The 12,489-nt window shown below is 41.7% G+C and overlaps 1 protein-coding gene across 5 annotated transcripts in view; it reads right to left on the bottom strand.

Moving 5' to 3' along the window:
- Window positions 1-1,488: 1,488 nt before the first annotated feature.
- Window positions 1,489-12,489, bottom strand: part of znf609b (zinc finger protein 609b) — a 75,801-nt gene continuing 64,800 nt past the window's right edge. The window contains exons 5-9 of one of the 5 annotated variants that reach the window (XM_027281178.1): window positions 8,349-10,701; window positions 7,879-8,248; window positions 6,708-7,088; window positions 6,379-6,457; window positions 1,489-4,871 (exon numbers count right to left, since the gene is read on the bottom strand). In XM_027281178.1, the coding sequence (XP_027136979.1) occupies window positions 6,384-6,457; window positions 6,708-7,088; window positions 7,879-8,248; window positions 8,349-10,701 (3,178 nt within the window). In that variant the 3' untranslated portion in view covers window positions 1,489-4,871; window positions 6,379-6,383. The remainder of the gene's footprint in view (window positions 4,872-6,378; window positions 6,458-6,707; window positions 7,089-7,878; window positions 8,249-8,348; window positions 10,702-12,489) is intronic. The other 4 variants (XM_027281179.1, XM_010732808.3, XM_010732800.3 and 1 more) reach the window with 4 other exon arrangements.

Raw genomic sequence — 12,489 nt, 5'->3', positions numbered from 1 at the left:
CTTTAAAGGTCCAGTGTGTAGAATTTAGTGACATCTAGTGGTGATGCTGCAGATTGCAACCAACTGAATACTGAATCTGCTCACACACAAGTGAGAAGGAGAATCTAAAGTGGCCACAAAAAAACAAACACAGAAGGCACTATTCAGTCAGTGATTGAGAGTCTGCTCCCTCTGCAGATACAAAGAGTTTTACTCTAAATCTTAGACACTGGGCGAGCACAGACACTTTCCTCCTTCAGCAGACGCTGCACACACGTCGTTCTGCACAGTGATGTATCAATAAGCAGAACACATCACATTTAACACCGCATAGTGACTCAAACTGAAACCTTCAAAACATTTTACAGTTTGACAAAGATACCTTCCCCTCAACAACTACTGAATGTAATTTATGCTGCGTTAAACTAAACATTCTCAGGTACAGTTTGTTCGTCAGCAGTAAAACTTCCTACAACAGGCAAAACTCTGACATTTGATCCAGCCGATATTAACTGTGGCCCCTCTAGAGAGACTGCTCTCCTGTGGCCGAATACCACAGTGCAGTTTTCGTTTTCTAATATGTATTTTAAGCATTCATCTATTTTCAGAAAGCGAATAAGCAATGTTGGAAACTTAATGCCTGCAATGTGGTGACTTTACACTAAAAACTACAAGTTTAATGTCCTTGACACATTCGGAGATCAACCTGCTAAACTTAGATACGAGCCTGTCTTTTACAGTTTAAAATAAAGTTTCCTGTACGGTGAAATCATTGCTCCACACTGACTTTAAAAAGGTTTGCCGAACACCTGCACAGACATACGAAAAGCTTAAAAGGGTAAGTTTGTGTAGTTAGAAGTGCAGCTGTGTGAGGTACTTACAGCAGCGTCTCTCAAACTTTTTACATCGTGTACCACCTCAGAAAATATTCGGCTGTCCAAATATGACTACGTATACGACAATTTACTCCTAATAAGAAGATTATTTATTGTTGACTTGTGAGAAATGGGTACACCTCTCCTCCCAAATCGATCCCGTGCATGAGGCCGATATTGAAGAAAACATATTTTAATGACATCAACCCAATCTCATAGTTTATTTCCATTCAAACGTTGTAGTATTTTCATGGTATAATGTGTTTTTATTGCAGAGATTTCTCCAAATACCACTACAGGGAGGTTGTACTGTAGTTTGAAAACCAGTGACCTACATTATTAACTAACCCCAGTTTGGAGAAGCAGACCGGGATCCTGGCACAGGCGTAGAGGTATGCAGAAAAACTTCATTCTAGCTACAACTCAGAAGGATCAATATTCTTTTAAGTGTACGCTATATTAATATTTTCATTGTTTTAAGTTGGTGTAACAACTTCTGTATTCTCACTGTGCCATGCACAAATTGTACTCCTGTATGTACATACAACCTCACTTTAAAATACCTAAAGTACCCCTTTTATGGTGATACGTTCCACTCCACAGCATTAAGGAGTTCCCAGTACAGATTGTCTCATAAAAAGATTTATTTTTTTCCAGCCCAAATTTACAAAGGCAAGTTACAGAGTATTGTATAAAAAAGAACCATGGTAATGTACACTTTACACAAACTCCTGAAGGGCGGGAGAAAGGAGAGGGCGAAGAGATCTGAATTTTCTCACACAGAAAGAAAATGAAGACATTGTAAACATCCTTGCAAGCACCAGAACTGGTACTTTTTTTGGGGGTGGGTTGGGGTTGGGGTTGGGGTTGGGGTTGGGGTTGGTATGTGGGGGGGTTCCAAGGGGGCGGGTGGGGTCGCGTGACAGTAGGTGGGTCAAGAAAAGACAAACGAGCAAGTGTCTCTGCGTTTTTCACAGAAGAATGTTCAACTAGGCACCAATTGAGACAACTGCTGGCCAATAAATATACTCTTCACCATGAAACAAATACAGTCCTGCAACATACAAGAGCCAAGCACTTTCCAATATGTTGATAGCAAACATTACTTTTCTGGCTTTTCATACACTTTAGTATATATGATTTTCACTGGGCTTTGCTTACTACTGAGATAACATTACTACTCTCAGAGAGAGAACAAATGCACTTGTCACAACCATTGTCTGATAAAACTATATGTACTGTATGCAGTCTGCTGGTACTAAAACCCACGGACTTTTTAATGACAACATCACAGCTGCCTAGATTACCCTTACAGATTAAGTACAAGTCAAACACCACCACATTCAGCTTATTCGCGTCAGCCATTCTTCTTTAAAATGCTCAAAAGGTCAAAAAAAAGAAAAAGAAAAAAGAAGATAGACCATCCTGCAAACTTTTTCCATGGGACAAGAAACTGGCAACTTATTTACTGGGAATGTCCAAGAACCTTAAAAAGAAAAAGAAAAAAAGAACCGAGCTGCAGTTTCATGATCGAAGTCAACAAAGAAGCGAACATCTAACGTCAGAGGGTGTTAGAGGTGAGATTACCTGGTGGTTTATGGACTTGAACATATTAAATGAGAACAAAAAACACTACAACAATGGGAACATTAAAAGTGACTGTAAAATCAAAATCAATAAAATTTAATGACAACACGGTCAATATTCTATTCATTATAATGCTTTAGAAAAACATAAAGACTGTTCAGCAACCCGACAACAGCACGGTGTGGCGTTAGAACCTTTAATAACTCCATATCCTGAGCCCAATTCGTCATTTCTGAACACAGCACTTCCAGCTCACAGCAGAAAATGTGCCTTTTTTTTTTTTTACCTCCTCCTTCTTCACATCCATAAACAGAAACCCTCTGAAATCGATGCAAACAGCGTACGGATAGATTTCACTTACAACCCCTGAGGTATGAGAGAAGTGTAATTTAAAGCCAAAGAGGGCCCCCTTCTGATACAACAGGCCATGTTGACGGTTGCTTTTTTTGAGTGGCACCACCAGTTTGAGATCCAAAGAGAGAAAAAAAAAAGCCTTGAGTAACGTGCTTCTTTTCAAGCTGACTGGCCAACTTCATTATTTCATTCAGATGTGTGTGTGATCATTCCATGCATTTTTGCTCCACGATCCTCACTGGCTCACCTTTCATTTCATTTTATTTTTTTTTCCTCATTCAGGCTCATCGTCTGCATCTGATTGGTTCATGTTTGCTCTGTAATCGTAACAGCTGAAAGATGTTTTGGGTCATTTCATGCACTTATGTTTTAATGTACCAGTAGTTGACCTTATAGAGCACAGGCAGCGACTGAACAAAGCAAACCGGTGTCCGACGCATCGACGACTCGTCGCCCCAGTTTGATCCGAAGCTTTAGCCACTGGTTAGAAGGGGAAAAAAACAACATGCTAACAACTGTACGAGGTGAGTGTGTGTTAGGGTGAAACCACACAAGCAAGCGAAGCACTGATAGATCAACTTTTGACGGTGCACAAGAGCTTAAAAAAATAAAATTTAAAAAAAATCAGACGTTTTGTTTTAATCTCACTGAATCGCTGAAAGAGATCTGAGATGTGGGCAGCGACTCAGAGGTCTGATACCAGGCTAACTGTGCACTGCATGTTGGAATAAGTCAAGCTTGTGATGTGTTGAGTCAATATACTACAAACAGAAGACAAGCAAAGCTGGGCCAAAGAAGGATCACAGTGAGACGTTTAGGTAGCATTAATGATCTGCGCACGTAATGTTTAAAACGCTATGAGGGCCGGAAGCTATTTAACAGTTGGTGCTGGGATAAATATAAACATTTTTGCACACAGAAGTAGGCTAAAAGTCTATATTACAGCAGAGAAATACATGAGCTGAGTGAGATTTCACATTGTTTACAGAAAACAATCAAACTTGAGCTGAAACGAAGCACAGTCTTACAGTAAAACACCAAAATGAACCCAACCAGAAATGCAGTGGCCTAACATGGCGATGGAAAATAAAAATGCCCGGTCGCTTGCTAATGTGGCTTCACCGTTTTTTGAGTGTGAGTGTTAAAAAGACAGACCCTTTGAGGAAAAAACAGGACTCATACCAGCGTCAGACACATTCAAGGATGAACACAATGATATGGAGCATTACTGAGAAAAAAGAAAAAGAAAAACATGAATAGTGTTTATTCTCCGTTGAGGTGTGTGCGGTCCCTTCGCAAAAAAAAAGAACATGACGACATCATCCCTGAAACAAGAACTGAGGGTTCGAAGAGGATGGGAATCAACAATGATGATGGAAAATGAAAAAAACAACAAAAAAAACAAACTTCAGTCTCAGGCTCTTTAAGTCTCTGAAGAAAGCAGCTGTTGCCATATTCCCTCTTCCCTCGAAATATAGCCAAACATTTGTCAAGTTAAGGATATACTGTTGTTTCACGGCATACGATAAGCCAAAGACATAGAGTTGAAATCATTTCAATATGATTCACTTTTTTTTTCAGTCTTTAATTTAGTTTGACTCCCCTTTTCCCATCAGCAACCCAAACATCCCCTGCCAATTTCTTTCTGCATGTGACAAAAAAACCCCAATGCAGTCAAAGAAAAAAAAAAAAGAAAAGACAGCAAGAAAAAAGCTGTTCTGGCAGTCCAATAGTCTCTTTTTGCATTGTATTTGTTGACAGTGCAAAGACTAGATGATCAGCGGGTTGGTGTTTCCTCTGCGTGATGAGGCAGAGTGATGGCTTTGAACCTGGGTTATTATCAGTCCTGTTACAGTCCAAGGTCTGGAAAAATTTTGGGGTCATTTACGAGGGGAGGAAAAAACAAAAAAAACATCAACAATCTGCCTCGCCTTTGGGCAGAAAAAACAACAACTAAAAATATAGATAGAAACACCATTCAACTGATGTCTAAAAGGTAACACCCGGGAGATTTTCTTCTCATGTGAGCCAGTCACATGAATCTTTGCAGGGTTGAGGTGTGACGGTCAGGTTTCCCTGCGAGAGATAGAAAAAGAAAGACTTGATTACTATCAGATCATTAAGAAAATGCCATTTAAAGAATGTTTTACACATTTCTGTAACTCTTCTCTGGTGAAATGTAAGAACTTCTACTCAACTGCTGTGTACTTTTGAGGTGTTTGTACTTCATTTTAGGCTGCGTAATACCTATACCACACTAGATTTCTGAGAGAATACTTCTCCTTTTGGAAATTTACTTTACTTTGTTGATTAAGATTTTACATACAGAATCTAAATGATCAGCTTAAAAATATGATTTCTTTTTAAAACACTTTTGAAACACTTCTTTTTGAAATTCTCCACTTTGCTCAACTGCAGCTTTTAAATTACACGTTAACACGAGAACCACCAATCGCAGCACGCCTAGTTACCTAACAACGGACATGGTGTAGACATATTTTGATGAGCTACATTTGATAGATGTCACACTTAGATGGAAGAACAAACAGAGAGCGAGCTCCGTTTCTTTATTTCTAAAAATTTTTACATTAAACAAACATTTACTTTGTGTTCTTTTTCTAGAATAATTTAATTATGTGTAGTACACGTGTATTTTGTTGTAGCCTACAGTTTGATTACAATGAATTTTGTTTATTTATATTTTTATGACATCTGTAAAGGAATAAAACCCCATAAAGTGAATTTTAAGTTGTTGTTTAAGTCTCTAGTGTTAATGCATACATAATAGTAATACAATGTAGCGCTATGCTGGCTGTTCTCCATAAGGAGTACTTTTATTTTTGAAGCTGTAAGTACATTCTACTGATATTAAATAGTAGTAAAGTGTACTTATACTGTATATTTATACTGCATTACAAGTAGAAGTCCTCTACTCAAATTGTACATTCAAGTAAATACTGTTTCCACCATTTGAGGTGTGTTATTAATTGCAGTCTGTTGTACTCGAGCTCACACTCAGCTGTCAGTTTATCAGGCACACCTAGCTAATGTTTAGACTGCCCCATGTTTAAGTGACTCAGTCAGCTGAGTGTGTGTTTATCTATCAAAGCTGTAATTTAAAAGGGCTTCCACTAGATGTCAGTGCACGCTGCTGTAGCTCTGCGTCTTGGCAGACTCTTTCCACATCTCTATTATCAACACTGTGATCCACTTGTCCTCAGAGGACCTACTTAGGATGGATGAGCTCAGGGGCTAAATGCTGCACTGCATATTGTACTAGATTGCAGTAGAGTAGTAAAGGCTTTGTTTGGCCAGGATTTCTTTACGGGTTGCTGCCATGGAGTCTGCAACATAAATGTTGTAAGCACAGAAGAGCAGGGTGTTCTTTTACACTTCAAATCAAATCAAGCGGAGACAAAGAAACATTTGGTTTTGTTTTTACAGGACGTCTGTGCCAGTACTAATAACCTTAATATTTTGTTTTTCACTAGAGTTAAGTGTATTGTTTTTGTCTGTCACCTGCAGTTTATCTGTGTGTCTCATCATCTTGTGTTTCGTCTCTCCAACTAAGGGGGGGTCTTACCGTTCTCACCTCCGTGGTGGTGGGTAGAGGGAGGGGGTTGCTGCTTGTTGGCTGGCAACAATAGCTGATGAGGAGAGACCTACGGCGAGTTGGAAAATGTACGGCTATCAGTGATATTTCCTATTTAGGTTCTGAACTTAGATTGCTGATCTGCCATAATTTAAACAGTCTGCATCTACTTACAGTAAGCATCCTGGGCTATGGGCCTTTTTTATTTATTTAAGTAACTGGCTACTTTGCATTAAAAGTACCCTATTAAGTATGTAAGAACAGTATCACATTTAGTGCAGTGAATCAAGCAGAGATGGGACGACTGAGGATTGACTGACCTGTGGCGTAGGACAGGTCATATTGCCCTGAGAGCAGGGGGTAACTCAGGTGGTGGTGAGAGGGCATGATGCGCTGGGAGGGTGAAGATCGTGGTCGGTCCACGTCTCTTTCTCTTTCCCTCTCGCGCTCCCTTTCCCGATCTCTGTCTCCACCTGCTCCTCTGTCCTGCTCCCGCTCCCGGTCGTGGGGTGGCTTGTCAGCTACTGTGGGGGATTTGCTCTTGTATTGGCTGGCGTGCTGATGCAGGATATCCAGGGCTTTGGAGTCCGTTGCTGTTTTGGTGACGGTGGGGCTAGCGCGGGATTTGTCGCTGCCTTCCTCACCTCCGGCTATTTTACTGCCGTATGGAGAAAACGGATAGCCTCCAGATAGGTATGAACCTAAAAGTGAAGGAGAATTTAGGTTAATGGGAAATACAAATGTGACAACTGGTGATTGATTATTCGCATTAATGCTCACATCAATCAAGATTAATAATCATAACTATTGATTTTTGATCACCAACCAGCCCATCTTAATTTCAGGACATAATGTCACATCTATATCCAGATACTAAGAGTCTAGTGCCAGCATATTTCATTTAATTTACAAAGGAAAGTTGCTTAAGATCAGCTTATTTTTCTACTGTTGCCATGTAGATGTTGTATGTAAGCTATCAATAGTACACTTCATCTGTCTGGTGGGGATTCATCAGCCATGTTGGCCCATTTACATACATGTAGACTAGATTTTTCTTGGCTACATGTATCAGGCTTCAAACACAAATTAAACCGCTCCCAGCAGTAGAGCTCGCAATTTTGCCAACCCAACTCAATGTTGACAAGCAAAACACCCATTTTCAGGAAATATAATCATCCTATTCAGAACCACTGTTAGGAACATAGGCCAAGCAGAATCAATACTTGATTGACTTGGCCTATCTAACTCGCAGATTACTCCCATGCTGTGTTTTGCCCCCAATAAAGCTCCAACAAATCATCATTTCACGCTGCTTTTCAATTTTCAAAACACGACTGCAATTTCTTGATACAAAAAAATGTAGGAAATTCAGTCGATTCTAAGTGAAATTATCACTAAAACACCAGCTGAGACTCGTGTATGTATAGTTTTGAACGTGAAGCAGCACTAACAAATCCTTGGAGCCGTTTTCAAAAAGCCACACATGCTTACCTGGGTAATTCTGCATCATGACTGTAGGCATGCCCCTGTATCCAGGGTGGCTGGGGTCATAGCCTTGTCCATAGGGGTAACCATGCATATAGGGCATGTAGCCTTGGTGCTGTGCTAGTGGTGATGAGAACTGCATGTGGGGATTAGAACGAGAGTCTTTGCTCATGGCCCGGTGGTCCTCAGAAGTGATTCTGGGGTCACCACCCTCTTTGCTGTCCTCCTTGGGCCCACTTTGACTGTCCTTGAGCCTGGGCCTGTCTTCCTTTAATTTACGATCTCGTTCCCGTTCTCTGTCCCTTTCATCTTTCCATCGAGGTTGTTGTTGCTGGTGTTCATCTTCCACTTGGGGCTTCTGGCTCTCAGGGTACTGCTGAAGGCAAAAAAGAAGGTCAAAGTTAGCACAAACCAGCATCTAAACATTAAAAGCAGACTCTAAAGCATATACTCTAAACTAGTTCTATGGTATTTACCTGTCTGTACCATATGGCCTGCTCCATCCCTGCCTGACCTCTAGACTCCAGTGCTTGCTTGGAGTCTTCCTTCCCATGGTGGCCCCCTTCAGTCAGCTTCATCTTCAGCCCCTCAGCTTGCTGGGACTTTGAGTCCTCCCCCTTTATGCTTCCCAAGGATTTAGAGGAGGGCTCAGAGGGGGAGTCCCTGGATTTGCTTGGGGGCTGCGGCGTCTTTCCAAGATCTGACTGACTTGGAGCTTTGGAGAGGCTCGGTGGCATCGGGCTCTTTTGTTTCCACTCCTCCTTCATGGAGGCCTCTCGCTCTTTTATGGCTACGTCTGACTTCTTCTCAGCAGCACGATGCTGTTCAGCCATCTGTCGCTGCCGCTCTTCGTACTGTTGCCGGTAGCCTGGGTTGGTGTTCATCAAGTGGTTATGGTATGCTTGATCGTGGTGGTATGCATATGGGGGAACATAAGCATACTGGTTATAGTAAAGAGGTTGCATGTACATGTTGGAGCGCTGTTGGATGACTGAGGGTTGCTGTTGTTGTTGTTGCTGTTGTTGCTGCTGTTGCTGCTGCTGCTGTTGTTGCTGGCCAGGAGCACTAATGTCAGGTTTGCGGTCTTCATGAACTTCAACCTTGATTTTTTCCTCACCTTGGTCCTGATCATCATCCTTTTTGATCTTAACCTGACCTTCAGCCACTGGCGTGCCTGGATTGGGCCCGCCAGGACTGGGGTTGACATAATTTGGTGAGTAATATGCCTCATAGCCTGGATAGTATGGGGAATCTTTGCTGGGTGTCTGGTTTGGAAAGAGTGCTTTCTTGACACTTTCCCTGATGGCTTGGTCCTCTGTCCTGACTTTAACGCCTTCTAGTTTCCCTTCACCATCCTCACCAGCATCTGAAATGTCTGAATATGCTGGGCTATTGGTTTTGACAGAAGAGTTGTCAGCACCATTCTGGTTCACCGCGTGAAGTGGTGTGAGAGGCTGTGGCATTCCAGTGCCATCTATTCGACTGGCTACACCAATCGACGGGCTAGGGGCATTGTCAGAAAAGCTGTAAATCTTATCAGCCTCAGCCTTGATACTGGCCAAGCGACTCTGATGAGGATCTGAGGAACCATTTAGGAGTCCTTCCCCTTTATTTCCTTGATCAGGAGGTTCAGCGTATGGAGGCTTCCCTTCCTCCAGTTTACCCCCCTTTCCCGGAGGCTTGGGGCTGTCAGCGTCCTTCCCGCCATCTTTTTTCTTCTTGTCTTTCTTCTTCTTGTCTTTGGAGCTACCTGAGGCAGGATCTCCAATGGCAGGCGGTTTAGGCTGGGTGCCTTTCATTTGGGGACTCTTGGGGATTCCTTGTATCATCGGGGTAAGTCCCGGGGAAGAATTTGGGTTTCCAGGAGGAAAAGAGTACATCTGCTGGGAAGCTGTAGTGCCAGGGCCCATGGGCCTTGGTGACTTCATGTTTTTCTGGGCCAATTTATCTGCCTTTGAGCCAGTGCTACCCTTTTTGGATTTGTCTGATCCCCTCTTATCATCTAAACCATCGTTACTGGCCTCATCAGTGAGGCAAAGCCCATCCTCACATCCGTCCGTTGGCGTACCTCCCATTTCCGGATCTGTCTCAGCAATTTTCTTTTTACTCTGCTTTGAACCAAACTTGCCAGGAGATGGGGAAGGACTCTGAGCATCAAAGTTCCTGCCTTTTGGAGTAACTGAACGTGCTGGAGACAAGCATCCTTTCTGAGAGATAGAGGCTCCGTTACAGTTCCCTGGTTCAGGGTGGAGAGTTGAGTCCTCTCCATATTCACTGTCTCCATCTAAATCCAACTTTATGTCATCATCATTGTGGGCACGGGCTTGGTGGTACTTGAGACCGTTGATGTGCTTGTACTTCTTGTTGCAGTTAGGGTGTGGGCAGTCAATAAGAACCGGAGAGGGGCAGCTACGATCAAGGGGAGGTGGAAGTGGCTCAGTCTTAATTGAAGGGATAAGGAGACCTGTTGGTCCCGCCCCGCCACTGTTGGAGTTTGTCCTCATACGTTTGTTGCCTTTGGTGTCCTCTGAGCTGGAATTGGGCTCCATGTCTGAGGCTGGTTTGGTCTTGCGTTTTCCAGCTGAGGAAGGACTGGCCTTGATGTCCTCTGTGTTGCTGTTAGGTGGGGTGCGGCGCTCTGATGGCGTCTGGCTGCCCCGCCGGCCCTTGCTGTTAGACGCGGCACGCGTCTTGTTGTTGGTGGTGCCCTTGTTGTCTGATGAGTTGCTGTTCTCGTTGATAGGGGTGTTGCTGTTCGGTCTCATTCGCTTACCTCGACCGCGGCCATTCCTCATCTCCAGATCACTAGTAGGAGATTCACAAAACCTGCAGTAGTGGCAAAAATCAAAAAGAATTAATGAGGATGCTTTGTTAGACAATTATCAACACTCTTACATGACAAATGATACTAACTACTACTACTACTACTACTACTACTACTACTACTACTACTACTACTACTACTACTACTACTACTACGTGTATAACCCCCTCAGTATGACACTCCTAAACACACACACACATAATTGTATTTAAAGGTCCAGTGTGTAGAATTTAGTTGCATCTAGTGGTGTAATCACTGCATTGCAATCTCCTCACATCACCCTCACCTTCCTAGTGTAAAGTAGAAAAAACACTTTAAAAGACCCTGTTTAGAGTCACAATTTGTTTTGCCTGTTCTGGGCTACCGTAGAAACACAGTGTTTCAGTATATTCAATCTTCTATAGAAGATATAAAAGAATGATTTTTTAAGTAACAAAAACAAAAAGATTATTATTTTAAGGTGATTAGACTTGCATGAAAACATAGTTATGAATATTATATTCCATATTTTCATTATTCTGCAAATAAAGTCCCCAAATCTTACACACTGCATCTTTAACAAGTAATTTTATGTTAAATACACTTGTGACTGGAAGGTCAGACCACAGACCTACAGACATAACTACAACATTTGATTGTCAAGGTAAATGGATTTACAAGAAGATGATTTTACTTCTGTGTAGTGTTTGTTCTACAGAAATGAATCTCTTCACTGTAATGGTACACCTAATAACATGCCACAATAACATACTGCCTCAAAGGAAATTCAGAGAACAAATAAAGCATACCAGTAAACGCAATGATGACAATACTAAGGGGTTTATGTCTGTTTGGGTCCCATATCCATAGTAAACAGTGGCAGTGATATCAAAATATGTAGTCCCTTGTTCTGTCCCTGCCCTCTCATAACATACCAGTCTGATATTTTATGTACTATAAGTAAGTAGGCTCTTTTTAAACAAAGCTACATGACATTCCAAATGAAGGACACGTAAACATGATTTGAAAACGACATCAGGGAATATTTTGGCTTCCTTGTAATCAAAACATACAGTCATTCCAATACTTAAAATAGCAGTTTGGCCTTATCTCTCCATAACAGTAATGTAATTATCTTTCTGCACAGCAGTGAAGGTTAGCAATCTGTGACAAAGAGAGACACCGGGCTGGTATGACTCACAGCTTCCTCTACAAGTCTCTCCAAACAATTTCAGCCCCAGCAGGGGATGTGAATACATCCGTAGTCTGACAGTGGTAGAGGAATTTAGACTCATTACAAGCCCAAGTTTATATTCAGTCCGTTGAAAGCTTTCTGAATTATTCACGGTGTGTCCCTAATGTAGTCGTGCTGCAAACTGTAAGGCTATCTTCGTGCAAATACAGCCCAGCAAACCTCACTTACAGTGCAAACCTCACTTACTGAACATTATTGTGATATACAGTGATACATTAGTGCGATACAGCATCTCCTTGTTTTCCATTAGCACTACTTTAATTTCGATTTTTGTTTCTATTGCACTTAGCCATGCATTTCAAATATAGATTTATATTTACATTTAGATACAATGCAGGTGTTTTAAATCAAAGCAAGTGCTTGTGGATGTATTTTACACAACCTGTGTATTTTGCATAACAAAAGGCAAATACCCAGAAATTACAAACACCTTAAGCTACCGCCCACATAGCACTGATCTAAGAAACTGCAGTCTTTGTGATAGAGAATGTTATACAGTGTTGAGGAAAAGCTATTAGTCCAATAATTGGATTCTGCAATCTGGCTTGTTAGAATAGCT

The sequence above is a fragment of the Larimichthys crocea genome, chromosome VIII (assembly GCF_000972845.2).
Source record: "Larimichthys crocea isolate SSNF chromosome VIII, L_crocea_2.0, whole genome shotgun sequence".
Lineage (NCBI taxonomy): Eukaryota > Metazoa > Chordata > Actinopteri > Sciaenidae > Larimichthys > Larimichthys crocea.
The sequence above is the reverse complement of the archived record's forward strand: the minus strand, read 5'-3'. Positions and strand labels throughout refer to the sequence as shown.